We start from the raw sequence: 18,359 nt of genomic DNA, 5'->3' as shown, positions 1-18,359 counted from the left end.
TTCATTATTTTGACCCTTCATAAGCTCAGGAGGGCATTTGTCACATGAACGTAACTTGAGTCAGGCGAGTACTCCTAAGATGGTTGGCCATGCAGCATAGCTTGTGTGCTTTGTTTGGCACTGATTTCTGCAACATACTAATCTTGAATGCTGAGCTTTTTTAATCCTTCAATCTTTTGGCATTGAAATTTCACTCATTTCTGTCCACTGTACAAAAGGGACTTCTGAGCTTAACCTGTGTGGGTTTCCAGTGCTGTAAGAAATGGCTGGGTACCACTGGGGAGGCAGACACGTCTGCTTTAAACTTAGCATTTTGAAACTATCTTCTGTATCAAGAATTGCAGGTGCTCTCTACAGTAAATAACTAGTCTGATTTACTGTTCTATCTGTTACTACCCTGTCTTTCTCTTAGCTTCCTTAAAATGATTATAAAGGTTTCTTTGATTTAGTAAGGTTTGGTGCAGTACTTCAGCTTTCTTTTACTGAGCAGTCTTTCTTGCTCTGTAAACCTGGGTTAAGATGAGCTGATCTTCCCAACACAGAACTCCAATACACCTATCTCTTTTAAAAAACTTTGCATGCAATTGTTCTCGTGCCTTTGTAGCCTGTGTCAGTTGGCCAGTAGTCCACATACCTCAAGAACTACTTTCTGAATGCATGCACTTTCTTGCTCCATTAACCCTTTATTAACGTCTAAGTCTTTCTGCTCAACCTTTAATCAGAATTACTTCTCTAGCAGAAACTCTGCATGGAATTACATCTACATCATTCTGATCAGTACACCAGCAGAATAGGAGCTGCTGCTGAAAGCAGATTTCTGTTAACCTTTGGTCCCTTTTCTTTCTTTCCCATTCTTGCATCCAGAATCTCTTTACCGCAGTGGAGTGAATCTGATACAGAGAATGAAAAACTGCATTTCCACATGTCATCTCTGGTTTTACTAGCTCATTTCCTTTTGTCTTCTTGTGCCATTGCAGCTCCACGCAGATTCCATCCTCATGCTTTACAACTTTAGTGGCCAGCCCAGTGGAGACGCGCTGGTAACTTTCCCAAGCCTGGATCTAGCTAAGAAAGCAGTGGCTGAGAAAAACGGACAGCTCCTGGGAGGCTGCTGTGTAGAACTGTTTCTGGTCTAACTAAACACTCTGGGGCATGGGGAAGGAATGTCATGCTGAACACTGTGCCTTTTACAAAATGAGTCTTCCCTTGCCACCCTTGCAGCAGCAAATGTGCCTTTTCAGCATGCTGTGTTGGAATGTAGAGTGGTACATGTCCTGTATTTAATTAGAAAAAGGGTGTATTGTATGCCAAAGATAAAATGTATGCAGTTAATTTACTTAATCTCTTACGTACTTGTTTGAAAATAAGCAAACCCCTTACTGGCAACTTGTTAATTCTGAAGACAGTTTAATAGCACTTCAGCTGTCACAGCTGTGGGAGACACCTATCACCTGTTCAGTAGCATTTGAAGTGAAAGTGAAGCTTGAGTCATTCATATTGTTCTGTGTTTAGTTTTGAAGAGTTTACACTTGGCAAAGTGTCTGTTTTTTGTGGAATTGAAATGTCTTTGTAAAGGGCTTTTGGAATGTGTAGCATTCCCAGTTCAAAGCATATCTCCTATTGATCTTTTTTGTTTGTTTTGTTGTTCTTGATTGGAAAATACCACGATGCTGGACCCCGAGTGCAGTTGTGCTTTCTCACGTTTTCGTTATGCTGTTCTGCAAAAGCCATATTTGTCTTTCCTACAGTGTACTGCTGCCAAATATTTAAAGCAAAAAATAAAACAGTGGCAAAAACAGAAAACTCCTCCCTGCCCAACCATAATTCCCCACCCCAACCCCAATTTTTTAATCTCTACAGGACAAAAATGGCACATAAACCTGAGTACTAATAAGTTATATTTTTTTATTTAAGCATAATAGCTTTCAAATACTGTATTAAAGATTTTGCTCTAGTTTATGTGCATGCAGTTTGTTTACATCTTTAAACTACTTTATTTGTATATTATGAAACAAGATACATTGAAATCTAAACTCTCTAGTGCATGCTTTTTTTCTTTTTTGGTGTGTATATACATAAGCTAGGAGTACTTGATGTCATGTAGCATGTGTTTAAAAAGAAAAGACATCTGCTGTAGAAGCACTAAATGACTTTGTTTTTACTGTGCCTTACTTCAGAACTATTCCAAGTGCAATACCAGCAGAGCAGAACATAACGAGTCCTTTTGTGACGTGTTCATGGATGTCTGGATTGATTTTTTGTTAGTGTACAATGTGTTATACATCATTCAGTTCCTTTAAGTACGCTTCTTTATATTACAACGAATAAAAGAGATGCTTATGATGTGTGTTGGCTTTAAAAAGTAACTTAGCTGCTGTTTTAACACAGTTTCATGGGATATCGTTTTCTGATAATAGCCTACCTACTTTTCTGTTCCCCCTTGACTTCAGAGAGCGTGTGTATTTTGTGAGGGTGCATGGAGGGGCTTCTGTTGTTTTTAAATGTTCTGGTAAGCCAGAAATACAAATGGTAAATCTCTTTTTCAGTGAAACTCTGAGAAGAGGGTGTGTTGTAACACTTCATGTGCTTAGCTCTCATTCTGCTGCCAGAGGAGACTCAGTGTTGAATTTGAAATCCAAAAGTGCACACAATTTCTGCAGGTAATTGGTCATTCTGTCCTGTGGGCAGCCCCAGCACTGCATTTGTCGTGACAGCTAGATCTCCCTTCTGCAGGAGAAATGAAGGGGGAGGGAGGGGGACATCTGATTAAAATGATTCAGATCAGAAGCACACCCAGCTGTCTCATGCTACTGCTGCTCAACTCACCACTAACACCTCCCAGGTGTTGACTGCTCACAGGTGGGGCAGATGAAGCTCATTGGGTGTTGTACCGAGGGGCTGCAAAATCCTGGAGCCAGAAACAAACCTCCGAGTAACTTTCATAGGAGATAGGACCATGCCGTTGTAATTACGGCTCTCCTTGTGCCTCTGAAAACAGGTGCTAGAAACTTACGTAGCAGACCATTTATTACACTGTTACGTTCTGCCACACTACAGTTGACCGCACTTTAGGGCTTTGCCAGCAGCTGGAAAGTCTTTCCTCGTGGTAGTACCCTCCGTGAAAGCCGTGGTTGTCCGTTAGCAGGGGCGATGCTCAGTTTACCTGAGAGCAACTCCTTTCTTACAGCCGCTTCCCTCCCGCTCCTCGCGCGGTCGTTGCTCCCCTCAGCTCCGCCAAAGCCATACGAAATGGAAAGTGAAGGAGCCCTGCACACCTCGGGACCACTTTGCCGAGGTGGATGCCCGGGAGGGGGGGATCGGCAGCGAGGCCGGGGGTGGGAGAGGAGCCTCGAGGGGCCGCGTCAGCTCCTCGTGCGCCCGAAGTCCTGCGGAGCTCGAGGAGCAATGCCCGGCGGGGCGGGTGTGCGGGCGGCCCGAGGGAGCTGCGGCACAGCTCGGCTGTGTGCGGGCCGCTCCGGGGGGGGGGGGCACTGCGGGGCGGCTACAGAGGGCCGAGGGAGCGCGGGCACGGCACGCGGGGCCGCGCTCGTGGGGTGTGGTGTCGAGGACCACGTGCGAGAGGCCTTCAGCAACTCCGCTCGCCCGCCGCGCTGTGTTCCCGCCCTGCTGCCGCCCGCACGTTGCGCTGTAGCTACGGGGCCGCCTTCCCACCAGCAGCGCCCCACGGGCGGGACGTGGAGGCTTTCCTCGCGTGCTCTCAAGGATGGCTGGCCTCGCTGGAGGACTTCAGGTAAGGCCTGAAGACGTTTTCTGTCTTTGATGCGCGCGTTTGTTCCATGCGATTGAGGATTTTAGATCTGCTGTGTCACAGAGGATGCGTGGAGGAGATCAGTGGGGTTTTTTTGGTGCGCTTGGTTTGGTGAAACTTGAAGGACGTGGAAAATGTTGAGCTTTAATTGTTTTACCAAAGGAAAAAACAAACAAACAAAAAACCATGGAGTTTAAAAAGTAACTGATTTGTCTGTTTAGTTATCCTGGGTGTCCTCATCCTCTGTGATCAGCTCCAAAAGGTGTTTGTTGGAAATTAGAGTGTGGTGCTCACAAGCAGCAGGGCCTCAGCCGTGCTAGTGCTGCGCTACCGCGTAGCGGGGCAGTGTCATTCACTGATTTCCTTTGGCTCCTAATTCTATGGTTTTGGGGTAATCCCCTTACTTGTGTGCTCCTGTTCTCTTGACACTGATAACTTTAACTAGAAATTACTGTTACGTTGGTCATCTCTTGGTGCATTGCTCCCTGGTTTTGGGAGAAGATGGGGTGTGCCTATTATTTGATATTGAGATGAGTGGAGACTGAAGGAATGTGAAGGAGCAGTTCCCTGTGCTAATGGCTGCAGCTGTGCCTCCGGATCAGGTGTTCTGCATTGGCATTGCTTCATCTGCAGAGCAAGCTCTCACCCTCTGTTAAGTTCTGCTTGTTTATGTTAATGGAAATTGTCTCAGTGAACATTTTCTGGTGAAAACCCATTCCTTATTTTTTGAAATAGTGTTTGTGTCTTCTCATCCTATTAGAAATAAATCAGAGCTCTTCCAGTTCAGCTGTTCGCATCCTGTTTTGTAGAGCTGTGCCTTTGGCAAAGTCTGTGGTAATAAGCTCTGAGGCTGATACTTACAGCATCTCTTAAAAGTTGGTCGTATCTGATGGTGAAAAAGTCCAAAGCAGAAATCCCTCCTCATCCATATCAAGGTCTGCCTGGGGCCACTCTAAAGCATTGGTTATTTAGATTTGTTATATGCTGCTGTTGTTTTTTCTCTTTCATCTGTTGGCTTGTTTTTTTCTTTGCATAGATGTAGGTGAGGAGCAGTACGTTATAAGATGGGTACACAGTTGGGCGGTGTTCAAATAAAAATGATGACAGGTTAATAGAGCCTCGCTTTGGGTAACTCCGCCTCGGGGTTTCTCAGCAGCGTTGATGGATTCAGTTCAGTACTGTGACCTGCTTACCGCTAGATGACGCCTTCCCACCGGCTGTGCAGGCTCCTTAGTGCTGCTCCAGCGCTTCCCGTATCTCGAGACTGCTGGAGTGGTCACCTGTTGTTAGCACTAAACTTTCTGCTTGGTGGGGAGGAACGGTAGTGTGTCAATGCTTTTATTATTATTTATTATTGTGTGCTTGTGTGCATAGAGCTTCAAAATCTTTAGTCTGGGTGCTTCTAAAAGGAAAATATCTAAAAGTGTTTGAGAGCAAGATGAAGGAAGCATATTTCCATGCTATGGAATAGCAAGAGGACTGACCTTCCTTTGATACATCAAAAGCTGGCACTTAGCACGTGTTTTCTGTGCTAGTTGCTGTTAGTGCTGTGCCTTCCAAAGTCCACCTGCACGACTGGCAGATACACACACTGGCTGGTGGAGGGCAGCAGAAGCAAGGTGTAACTGAACCAAGGGAAGAGGTGGGCAGGCTGTAGCTGCTTCCTGCTCTGCAGTCAGGGCATGGCGGGCTGATGTGAGGAAGGGACGTGCTGGGTCTCATCTGAAGTCTAACATACTTTACTACAGCTCCATCCAGTGGATTCTTAAATGTGCTCTGAAGCATGGGTCTTGTTCCTATTGGGCTTGGTGTGTCTGTCTTCAGTTTAATGAAATCCACTCCTTCTACAACCATAATTTTACTGTGAAAACCCACACAAATTACATTAACTGTAATAAAAGCATGAGTTTTAAAATGTTTGTTTTGACAATTATGCTTAGCCTTTACTTAGTGATAATCTATCCCTGAATATAAAGTTGCAAGATCACTTATAATGCTGTGTTAGCATTAAGCTCTTCAATGTGTAATGCTATGTAGCATTTACCTCTTAAATCTTCCTAAAATTACATCATATTGGTGAGGCAACCTGAAGAGCTGGCTGGATGATGATCTGCAGTGAGCAAGCAGTGTGTGGTTATACCTGATTGCAGTCCTGTGAATAATAGGCTATTTCTCTTGCTGGTAAGGAGGAAATATTTACAGCAATGGCAGCTTCCACATATTCAAGGAGATGCAACTTTTGCTCATCTCCGAGCTTAATCTCTGTTTGTTCAGCTAAAAGAGATCAGTGAGTGAGAGATTACAGCGTGGCAATGTCTTCGTGAGAGTAACCTTACTTTACTTGGCTGGAAGTCCCGGAAAAATAGGGGATTCTGAATGTTTCAAGTTCCAAGAACATTTTTGGAGCTGATTTGGAAACAAAAGTAGTATCGCAGTGCCATGGGCTTAGATGCTGCTGATGGCATCACACAGTGACAGTATGCTAACAGTGAGGAGAAATCTGGAATGCAGTGACGACAATATTGAGGCTTTTCTTCCTATTCTGGTCACTGGCACCAGGAGACGCTGCAGCTGTTCCTTTCTTTAGATATGCTAAGTCTGAGGAATGAGAATGGTGACGTTACAGTGTAGCAGCTTCAACTACGGTGGACCTAAGGGCCCTTTCCATCACAAGTTCGGTTTTGTATGCTGTGGCTTCTGGAAGCTCTGTAATGACTGGGCTCATTTGAATAATGATACTGAGATTAAAATCTGTCTTTAAGGATTTAGAAAGTGCTTTGTGGTTTTTTTTTTCTTTTTTCCCCGACCTGTTTTGAACAAGACAAGCAGGTTGGGAATATGCTGAGGATGCAGTCTGCAAACTCTGGGTAGGATGGGATGTGGTGGAGGCCAAGGGCGTTACTGCTAAGAGACTCTTTTGGGATAATTCTGAAGCAGTGAAGGAGAGGAGAAAAATACATCAAAGCACTTTATAGATTCAGCTGTCTAGCTCTGAGCCAGGTAGCTCTGGAACAGTTAGCACCACAGCCTCAGCAGCACTGTGTAGTTGAGAAACTGGGCAGACAGGGATGTGGTTACAGGACAGAGGTTGTTCTGCTCGTTGCTGGTCTCATGAGCTGCACTCAGAAGTGATTGTAAAATAATGGGCTCTAGATGTTTTGAGACAGTCAGGATAAACCAAAGTTGGGGAAAGATCGCTGGGAATGTGATTAGAGTTTGTTTGTTGCATGTCTGTCAGTGAGCATAAAATAAAGTTTAGGCTTTAGATACAGAATGGGAAATTGTATTTGGAGTGTGAAGAAAGGGCCAAGGAATCACTTTTCTCATGCCAGCACCGCAATTTTCATAGCTGTAAAGCAAAGCTTACTTAGCAAGAGGGAACATGTAATATTTGTATTGAGGTCACTGTAAAATCACAAAGTTTGCTTGAGGTATAATTATGGAGCTGGTACCAGACACCCTTGGATCTAAGCACCCCTGAGTTTGTAGCTGTGCCATTTGAGTCAGGAATTCTTTGCAAAGCTGTTACAGTTAATGAGGAACTTCGGAATTCTCTTTGTCAGAGCACGGCTCTTCAGAAATTCTTGTTCTGTCTATTGTTAGTAATTCCAGAAATGCTCTGTCTCACATCAGCTATAGGTATAAAACTTGTGCGAAATACATGGTGAATATGGTTGCTGTTTAACAGACCATGCCACTGAAACTCGAACTCTACGAACTCTTTGTGTAAGAGGACTTGCATTTTTTCCTGAGTGCTCTAAACCACTGCCCTCCCCCCACGCTCTTGAATGTTTTTCTCTATTGTTCAGAGTACCCGGGAAAAATAAGGCTGTGGTTTATCATTCATTTTTGTTTTTTACCCACATAAAACATAGGGTGTTTTTGAATTGTATGAAAAACACTCTGTTCTTAGTCCCCCAAATCAACTGGTGAGCACTGATACTGAAGAAATGAGCTTTGCAGTAATTTTCTTGAGAAAAGCAACAAACGGTGCTCTGCAGATGTGTGTAGTTTGGTTGGCACTGCGTGTGCATAGCTGTGCTGAGGGCAAGAGCAACTGCTATGGGAATCTGCTTCTGTGGAAGTGCACTGTTAGAATACCAGTTACCCATTCTTCTCTCCCAAAGGATGCCAGTGGAGTCCATTTAGGAATTATATAATGCTTCGTGCTTGCTACTCTTCAATCACTTCAGTCAAATGTCATAGGTTTACAAGAAGATGTTTTTCATGAGTGACAAATGAAATCTAAGGTTGGAAAGTTAACAATCTGCTGCTGTCACTGAGGTAGCTTTTCAGTACTAGAAAGAGTAAAGAGCACCATTGGGTGGTTTGTTTTGCTACGAAAATTGAAGTGGTAACTTATACCAAGGATACTATACTAACTGGTGCAGAGAGAAAGCTTTTGTCTCAGCTTTGATGCCTGAGTACCTCCTCAAACTGTGTGTACACAACTTTGTGGCACAGCCCTGGGCTGTGTTTCAGAGGTAAGGGTCTTGCATTTCTCTGACCTGTTCTTCATATATTCCTGCTTCAGAGTATATCCCAATTCTGTATGGTGGACACTTATAAACCTGATTGCTATGCAGAGATTACTGTGATTATCTGTTGCATGATGTTCTTGAACCTTTCTCAGAATGGGTTGCACAAGCAGGCTAAGGCAGCTTTCTGCTCGCAGCAAGAGACGTCGTGGCCCAGGTTTCCTATGATATTCCCCAAATCAAAGCTTCATTTGTAAAATGGGCTCAGCTTGTCTTTGTTTTGAAAGTTGGGTACACTTGAAGCACCACGTTTAGTTCAGGATTACCTTAGTTTACAAGCTCATCAAGAGTTTTGTCATGCAGTATCTCACTGAGTATGATCAGTAACTTGTCATTTTTTTCCTCGATTTCCTTAATTTTCCCCTGCATTGATTGTTCAGGCTTTCATTTACAGGCACAGAGAACTCTCTAAAAATGCTTTCTAGGCAAACACGGTCAATTTCTGACCAAATGTCAAACTGCTCATGTAATCTTTTGGCTCAGATGTGTTAAAATATTGAAGATAATGTTCTCTTGATAATGCTTCATGATGGGAAAGCATTCCTCATTTTCAAAAAGTGCATTTGCATTTATCTTACTGTAGCATTCGCTGAAAGATTACTAATGTGGAGCTTTATAATTAATCCATTCTGCACTGTTGTAAGAGTAATCTAATGGTCGTTTCTGGGAGGACATGCTGATGGAAGGTATTTATAGAAAGTATCCAGGGATGTCTGACAAACCGAGCTACGTAGTTTGGCTTTTAAATATTTCTAAGCAGCTCAGAGCAGGGATGGTGCTGATGCTGGTGGATGTGCAGTTTGCTGCTGTGTGGTGTGAGCACACTCTGTGCCTACTGTTCCCAGCCCACCCACCATGTTCTGAGAAGAGCTCAGCTTTTCAACTGCTGTAAACATTGCTCCAGCTGTGTGAAACCATGCAGTGGCTGCAGTTGCTGGAAGGACAACCGAGGCCAGCCTTAATTATGCAGACTTTTTAGAGAAAATAGTGTAAGCAGTCCCAACACTGAGCAAACAAAGATTTCCTCTTAACCCCACGATAGCAGGAAGCCCTGATCCAGAAGGACAAGGGTTTTCTGTTTCCATGTTTCTCTTTCAGAATGGCTTCCTTTCTTGAAAATCCTTGCTGAATCCTCAGCTGTACCTGGCTGTGCCTCTGCATCCAGGCCCTTTGGCTGAGTTTCTTGTTTCTGGTTTCTATGCTACTGTGCTGTAGGTGTCTTTTGGCTTGCTTTATGAAACCTGTATGTGGTAAATTTCAGGATACTGGAGTCCCATTCTGAAGTTTTTAATGCTGCCTTTCATAAATGCACCTTCACATGTATTTTTTCCTCTAGTTGTGGTTTTTTATCTTGTGCAATGGAGCCTTTCAGGTAGCAGCTCTTCTGGTGAGGGAGGTGGGGCAGTTACATGGCACACCCAGTGTTTGAGGCACTTTTTTCCTATGGTCTGAATGGTTCTGCACTGATGGAGGAACAGTACCAGGAACATTGAATTGTTTATATACGAATTATTGATGAGTTTTGAGTTAATGAAACTGACAAGAGAAGCACATGTTAAAAGTTTCTAGGGTTCATCAGTCACCATCTGTTACTTAAGTGAATGTGATGATGGGATGTAAATAAGGCATTAGATGAACCTGAGTACCTTTCAGAGACAGCAAAAAAATTAGAGCTGAAAAAGAAGACTATAGCTATGAAATAACAGCAACAGAATGGGGTGAGATAATACAACCAGCTCTAACTGCAGGCAGGGGGCATTGCTGTTGTTGTAGATCTCTGATACAGATAATGTAAGTACTTGAATAGCCCTGTTCTTCCCCCAGCTTAGTCCATCCTCACATGTTTCCTGCATAACAGCTTGTTTGGTGAGTACAGGGAGAGCTGGGGACTCGTGGCCAGTGCATCATTTGAACACACCTAGTGCTGGTTTTTGAATTAGAGTTCATAACTGGGAGGGTCTATGCTGTTGGTCCTCTTCCTGTCTTAAATGGAATCTGATATGGTTTCACTAAGAGGTATAAGGTAGGGGAAAAAAGTGATTATCTTCTCATTAAAGCCTTACTTTTTCTTGGTCTTTTGACTGACTTTAAATGGTGAATCTATCTGCATTGGGGAGATAAATCCTTCATAAAGCTGTAAGCAGTTAGAAGTTTGAGTTACTGGAAAGATCGGTGATGAAACAACTCATGATCGATATGTGGTATGCTGACGAATACTGAGACTGTAAAAGGTGCACATCATAACTGATAAGACTCTAAAATGCTTTATATACGTGACCTGAAATGTCAACCAGATATCGAGTTCTGGGAACTGAGTACCACAGTGCTTCAGAGATTTTATGTTATCTCTGTGGGATACAGTGGAAAATAACCTGATGGAATTCAAATGGTGATTGCTTGATATTACTTAAGAGAACAATTTACTTCAGTGTTCTGCACAAATTCAGATAATTGTGTGATGCCTACTTGAAACCTGTCTGTAATTCAGCTAGCTATGACATTTTGTAGTGTCTTGACTTCCTGTGGTTTCTATTAAGCACTGCATTCTGTCCTAGTGGTGGTTGTCTTTTTAGTGACTTGCGTGATTTTTTTTTTGCATGTATTTGAAAAAATCCATAATGGAAAGTGATTTAAGATTCAAAATTATAGGACAAACTGTCTAAGATGTCTCTGTCCTTTTTACCAAAGCGTACTCTGATGCTCTGCCCTGTGAGCTTTGGGGTTCAAGTACGTACCCAGAAACTGATAGCCCACCACAGAGCCCTCACTAAGACTGGTAGTTACCTTGGCCTCTCTGGCCCAGATGTTGTCAGCTCTTTCCTGAGCAGCACTGACAGAGTGGGATCCATCTTCTTTCACACGCTCAGTTGAAACAATAACAGAAATGGGGACTTACATCACCTGCTGAAATGTGCTCAAGTCTCTGTTGACAGATGCACCACGTGCTAGGGCAAGGACTGTCTGTCAGCTATAAACAGATTACTTTAACTGTCCTGAGTTAAGTGTGATTTAGTCTGAATAAAATGCTTAATCATGATGCCCTAATCAAGCACTTAAAAAAAAAAAAAAAAAAAAAAAAAGTGTGGAAGCAAATAAACATGCTCGAGTTTACTCTTCTATGGAAGGTAGCTCTCTTGTGCATTGAGCAGGTTGGCTCTTTCCTCTTCTGGTAAGAGCTACTTAAGGCTGTAGCCTTTGTTTTCCTCCTTTTTGTTTGAGTACCTTTAGTTTTTACAGCCAATATTCTCTTTCAAGTCTTCTGGGGGTTTGTATCAGTTAAATCTCTCTTGCTGTCCCCCTGCTTCCACACGCTATACTTTTTTTGAGGACGCAGTCTGACCATCCACTGGTTTGAGTATGTCTCCACAGATTAATTATCAGTTATTTCATTAAACCATTCATTTTCTTCCCTGAAGCATTACATTCTCTCCCCTTTCCCTGGAGGATGCTGCAGAGCACACTTTCACTGAGGCCTATACTGGCTGCACAGTGAGAGCAGCGGGCTGCCATCTTACAGAGCTCATCAGAGGCTCTTGGTAGAGACCAGATGCTACCCACCCATTTGCAGTAGCAGATTTCCAACCTTTTCCTGATAGTATACTTCATAGCATTTTCTTTCTTGTAAAAGCAAATCTCTACTTAACTATTTCATTTTGTTTTGCTCAGCTCTATAATAAAGCATAGGTGATTACTGTATTAGCAGCAGCACCAGAAATCTGGATGTTTCTTTGCTTCAGTTGGAGGCAACACGTTTTGGTAGGATCTTTAATAAAATGTTTTACTGTCCCTTCCACATCCCATCTGCATTTTGTCTTCATCACTAAAAAAAGCAACAGCAACAAACAAAAATAACCTAAGAAGTCGGTATGCTGTTCAGAGTAGAGAGCTTGATTTTATCCATCCGAGTGTCAGCAGTACCAAAGATCTGAAGGTACCTGCCCATCTGAAACCAAGGTGGAGCTGGAGATGCACTTTTGGAACAGCTCAACATCAAGCTCTGTGCATCTCAGTAATGTTTCTTTTAAAGTCACCTCTGAGTGTTTTTCGTGAGCATCCAATTTGACCTGAGTACTTGAGCCCATCTGCAGCAGATCCCTGATGTCTGCAAAACAGCACTCTGTGCTGCTTAAGCTTCTGGTGTGGATTTTGGATGAAGGAGATACAGTGTAACTTAAAACCGTTTTGCAAGTTGAGTGGGGAGATGGATGTGTAATCGCCTCTCTTGGTTCCTATTGAAATATTTCATGTTATCCAGTATTGTACTGTATTTAGACTGTGGTCCAATCAAAAGCAGTCTTCTTGTTGCAAATGATAGAATTCCGTTTAAATCCAGTTATCTTGAATGCCATTTGAACTGCTAAGGGTTCATGTATTGTTTGGAGAGGGGAAAAAAAGAGCATAGTGCAATACGTGTGCAAGTGATGTATAGCAGTGAGGGCACAGCCCCTGCAGGAGGGATCAAAAAGAGAGGGCAGAAACAGCACAAAAATTGAACAATAGATATTGGAACATGCTGTGCTTGGCCAGTGATACATTTAGCTCTTGCTTATCTAAGGGATATTTTGTATAACTTACATACCTAGTAAGCATTGTGAAGACATTTGTGAGAGGTTTTCCTGTTTTCTGCTGTGAGGCAGAAGTTGAGGTTAACCTCTCATGGCAGTGGAATACCGCTATTGAAGACAGACCTGCTTAGTAGCCAGAATCATTTTTGTATGTGTGCTTTGTGTTCTTTCTGGCTAAGGAAACTTCACGGGTCTCCAGTGTCATTTTAGGAGCTGGATTATTTCCAAATGGTTTAGGCTCAGTCAGCGTTTTAGTCTCAGTGAAACCGTGCTCCCCACCACCACATGCATGTCTGCCTCTGCAAACCACCGTGTCATTCAGCCCAGTACTTGCTGGTGTTGGACTGTTCGTTACCTTCATTGTTTGTGCAGCTTTTCCATAACCTCTGTCAGTGGTGAAGTCAGATGGCAACGATGACATTCTTGCCATAACTTCTTCTCTCCTCCCCCCCATACTTAGAAAATAAACCATCCCATAGTGGCACTTAATTCAGTTTCAGAATTGCCTTATTTGTCCTATTGGTTTGACAGCTTGCACTCCCTATCCAGCTACTGTGACACAGCCAAGAGAATGCCACAGGCCGAGTTCAGAGGCACTGACATAAAGCATGTCGAGTATGTTCTGAATTCATGGCAGTAAGCTGGAAATCTGCACATCTGCTGTGAACCAAAATTGCTTCAGATTTGTACATGGTTGCGCCTTTATGATACATCTTTTTAATGTCAGTCCTTAAAACTAAACCATAATTAAATCACAGAAAATTAGCGTTCTGGAGCAGGCTGCGCAGCGGCTTTGAGGGCCCTTGAGCAAGTGTCAAAAGACAGGAAAAAATCTGTTCCTATGTCATTCTCACTGAATTTCCTACTTGAAAATAGTGACGTGCCTCTAAAAGTTTGTCTCACCCTCTTCCAACGTGCTGTAAGGACTTGGCTGGTGAACCTAAGGGCTCACGGAACAGTTGCGCGCGCATCTCAGTGCAGCTCACTCAGCTGACAGAAGGGCTTCCCAGAGTATGTTGTTCCTTTTTCCATCCTGCTCATTTCAGGTGCTACCTGAATATACAGCACTGAGTGCCCACGTGCTATGCTCTTTTCTTGAGTGCCTGGTCCTCTTTAGGTGCAGAACATTGTAGTCTATCACTTTGAGAATTGTGATGTTGGTAAAAAACCATAGAAGAGAACAAGCTGGCAGTAGCTTTTTCATGTTAGAGGTAAGGTGGGTAGGAAGGAGTCTTGTGTTGGGTGTGATGATGGAAGTGCCTTGATAATGGAAACAGAACTGAAATTATGTGGAAAAACAAAACCATCCCACAGCAAATGGCATTTCGGGTATAAATACTCATTGTCAATTAGTCGTAATACAAAGCTTTGTCAGAGAACTGCGTTCTGCCACTCAACTTCTTGATGCAATGGGCCAAGAACTCTGATCAGAATTGCTCTTTGTTTTCTGACCATCTTGCTCTACCTTTCTCGGCCCCTCTCGCTCGTGCTCCCTGCCCTCTTACCAAGAGAATCAGTCTGTTCAACTTCCACAAATTTCAGTGCTGTGCATCTTTTTGATCATATCCTACCCATTCCCTTTTACCTCTGTGGACATTTCAGCTCACATACAGAAATGGTTATCAGTAATACATTTTTTATTTGCTGCATCTCAATGAATATTTCTGTAAGATGAGTTTAATGTCAGAAAATAAATGTCCCAGGCCTGCAGGCTCGGGCTGCAGATTGCTGATGTGAGGGATTTTTGCCTGTGTGTTACAGAAGCAACATTTCAGAAGTTCAGAATGGTTAACTGATGATCTTGCCTCAAAATATTGCCTTAAAAACTAAATGTTAAGATTGTATTTTGTTGTTGTTCTTCCCTTATTTGCCCACCCCAAATTCTGTCTCTCTTAAATGCTTATGTTTTGTGATTGCTGTATATGAGGGCTGCTCTGAAAGTATTGCCTCCTACTGTTCTGGCCCACAGTGTTAGAGGCAGATGGTGGTGGTACTGCAGCAGAGGTTGAGCCTTCCTGCCAGTGCTGCTGATAAAATGGAATCTGGCACGGAAGTGCATAGGGTGCAAAGGTGTGGAACTGAATTCCTCCAGGTAGAAGAAATTGCACCCACTGACATCCATTGGTGCTTCCTCTACACGTGTGGAGAGCAAGCAGTGGATGTGAGCACAGTGAGGTGATGGGTGGTGCAGGATCTTATGATGCAGGCTCTTGCTCTCTGCTGGCAGAGGCACGCAGCTCGTAGTGGTGTCTAAGCTGAGAAACAGAGAAAGTGCTCTATCAAATTTACTGTGCTCTTTGCATCTGTTGTAGCTGCCGTGGAAATAAGCAGGAGGCAGCAGTTTCAGAGCAACCAATGTATATGAGAGTGAGTTTTGAGACATTCTGAGAGAGCTTATGGAGAAAGGCCTCGCTCGTTCTGCAGTGTATTAAGTGGTCAGGATTAAATTAACCGAAGTCAAACAACAACAAAACAAAGATATAGTTCACTTAAATAAGATTTTGCCTTTTTTTTTTGTTTTTAGTATGTGCAATGCTTCTGTTGTGCTGCCCCTTCAGGATACATCTTCAGTGAGAGCTGGAAAGATCATGAACAAAAGTTAATGTGGCTTGCTAACAGGCAAAGGCAGCCTGGTGTGGCTCCTGGCTAAGTCTTCTTGTATCTGTGAGTGTGCATTTCTTTGTGATAAGAAAAATCTGATCTCAACCCTCACCTAACTCACTACAGTGGAGCTAAACACCACTGTATGCTTTGAGTGTGAACTGGCAGGGAGAGACAGCAGTGCTATAGGGTCCAGAAGCCTGGAAACAAGCAGGCAGGAGCAGATAAAATAGTGCTGGGAATAGTGTAAAGGAAATAGCAGCTACGTTGAAGGCATTGAGATTTCTGCAAGCACTTCACCTTGTGTTTGTGTCCCAAACAAACTTCTGATTGTTCTTCTACAAGAACTGACTTCAGTGGGATGCTTCTTCTCTCTGCTTCCTTGATAAGACAAAGTAATGTTTTGCAAATTATTAGTGATGTTTTCACAATGCCTGGAATAATGTCCAACCGCCTCTGCTCTGAAATGCAACCAGTGTGGTGTCAGCACGCTCGGTTTTGAATGTGTTACCTGTCATCTTTCAGATGCTATCCATCATGGTGAATCAGCCTGCAGCTTATTTGCATCTGAAAGAAGATTTAAACTGGCAGGAAAGTATATGCAGTCAATCCTTGGGTTATTGCTAGTGTTGGTACGAGCTAATTATATTCTGAGTGCTCATACTAAAACCACGTGGAGCAGCTTTCAAAAACCACGTCCTATATTTACTAAGACTCGGATATAATTACTTTGCATTCAGCAACTGCAACAATGGCCACTGCCTTCTGCTGTACTTGTAGGTTAAAAACCACTGACAAACGTAGTCAGGATGTGTGCTGTGAACAAGAGGCCAATCCTGACCTGGTCTGTGTTCTCACTGCGCCATGTGAGCAATGACTGCACGACCTCCATTCCTCTTGGGCAGGTGTGCAGTGCTAACCAAAGGCCAGAGCTTTTGCTTCAGAGTTGAAACTGGAACACTTGCATACTTCAGTACACCTCGGTACACAATTCTGCAGGGATTTCAGACCCTGCAGCCAAACTGCAAGGGATGATAAAAAGCTAAATCTCTTCAGTAGCACTAATATCAGTGAGATGGATGCAGCTTCAAGGCATTTCCATCAGTACTGCTTGATTAGCCAACCTTTGGTTAAAAAAAAATATAAAATAGGAATTTTACATCTGTTTTTAGAGCAATTTATCGCATCTGCGATTACATCCTCTTTCAAGAATGAAGATCACTGTTTGTGATCCCTGAATAACAGTTTCTGGAGTAATTTCTGAAACAATCTTCCATCAGCGTAATGGGAACAATCAGCTTTGCAGGCAGGAAATGACCACTTGCTGTGGAAGCCCATTCCAGCAGGGCTGCCATGTCCTGCTGCATACAATAGGCTTGCTGCTGCTGGCTGGAAGCTGAGCCATGCATGCACTGCTCTGAAATCACCGCTCTCCAAAGAGAAAGAGGAAGTGTCCTTCACTTGGTATGTCGTGACCGAGCACAGCTGTCCCCTCTGCAGTCAGGGCTGCATTTTAAATAAATGACAACACATTTGCATTCTTTTTATTTATTTCAACACTATGATTTAGGAGCCTAAATGCAAGTTCTTCCCTTTTATTTCAGCAAGTAGCACTGCAATCATAACTTACAAAAATGTTTAAAATACAAAATGTACATGAAATTACAATACAAGGCTCTGTAAACATCTAGAACTTAATCTTTATTGTCCCATATTTTTAAATATAAAACTTCAATTTGAATGATTTCCGAACCTCAAGGAATGACATCTGTTCTGAGTATCAAAAATAGAGTTGCAAAGCTCTGTTTGTATCAGGACAGAACAGTCTTGTTCTTTTCGTTCTTTGGTTTAAAAAGGATGGCAGTTCCACTGACGAGGTGAAAGTTTCACTACAGGAACAAAGACAGCTAGTTCATGGTAACTGCACAAACTGAGCTCCCTGCCCCTTGTGTTACAATATTACCCCATGATTTTTGTTTCAACGTGAATCTCTTTTGACCCTCCTTATAGAAAAGCTACCTCATCTTTAAGGCTTTCCTTCAGGATAATCTAAATTAGACGGACTCAGGAAGGAGAAAGGACTTGAGGGCAAAAAAGTGGATGCCAACAAAACATTGATAGTTGCCAGGTTCTGCTGTTTAATCAAATTTGCATAGTCCAATAGAGATTGTGTGCTTTTTATATCACTAAAATTATACAAGATAAACAGTCTTTACCTACATTATCACACAAGCTAAAATAAAATTAAGACCCTTGTACTGAAGCTTTTACAAGGCAAATACAAAACTGCTTTAGTATCCAAAGCTATATATATAATTTTTTTCTTTTCATTTTTAAATAGGAAAGCGTCTATGTCTACAGGCATCAAGGTATTTAAAGGCATCAGAAAATTTAGTGCATAGCAATTCTGTATTGTATGGGCTCCTGTATTTCAGGTACAGTATGAATTCCAGCTACTTACTTGGAGAACTTGCAAAGAGAATCTGTACCAGTAGGATAAAGGAGTACAAATCCCATACAGTATGAAAAGCTTTTAAGTTAGAATTTTCCTACAAACAATGCTTAATGCAAAAGACCCAATAAATGATCGGAAACTGGAACATGCCTTGCCACCAGCACACAGTCTGAAGACAATTGCATAGCTTACCGTGGGGACTTTTGGTGCGTTTTTAATGTGGAAAACATAAGCAGATGTATTTCTTTGCATGTCACCCCTTATCTAGGATCTTTAACACAGATGAGTGGAGGACAGAGTAAAACAGCACCGCTAAGGGACAGCTGCAGCGTCACACCTCTCAGCCTGCAGCCCTGCCAGTCTCTTAGTTCAGCTTTTAAGATGTGCATCACTGAACAGCACATTCACAAGCAGGACACTTGGGTTCCCAG

At 42.8% G+C, this 18,359-nt stretch overlaps 1 protein-coding gene across 4 annotated transcripts in view; it reads left to right on the top strand.

The window, feature by feature from the left end:
* Nucleotides 1-1,608, top strand: part of ESRP2 (epithelial splicing regulatory protein 2) — a 42,638-nt gene extending 41,030 nt beyond the window's left edge. For 3 of the 4 annotated variants that reach the window (XM_065733299.1, XM_065733300.1, XM_065733298.1), the window contains exon 17: nt 978-1,052. Coding sequence is in view for 1 of the 4 variants with exons in the window: in XM_065733301.1 (XP_065589373.1) it covers nt 978-1,136 (159 nt within the window). In the remaining 3 variants the exon portion in view is untranslated. Of the gene's footprint in view, nt 1-977 lie in introns of all 4 variants that reach the window. The other variant, XM_065733301.1, reaches the window with a different exon arrangement.
* The last annotated feature ends 16,751 nt before the right edge of the window (nt 1,609-18,359 follow it).

This window comes from Cyrtonyx montezumae, unplaced genomic scaffold (assembly GCF_038088225.1).
Source record: "Cyrtonyx montezumae isolate F1298 unplaced genomic scaffold, pur_monq_1.0 scaffold_17, whole genome shotgun sequence".
NCBI classification, from domain to species: domain Eukaryota; kingdom Metazoa; phylum Chordata; class Aves; order Galliformes; family Odontophoridae; genus Cyrtonyx; species Cyrtonyx montezumae.
Note: the sequence above shows the minus strand (reverse complement) of the source record. Positions and strands in the feature narration are given on the sequence as shown.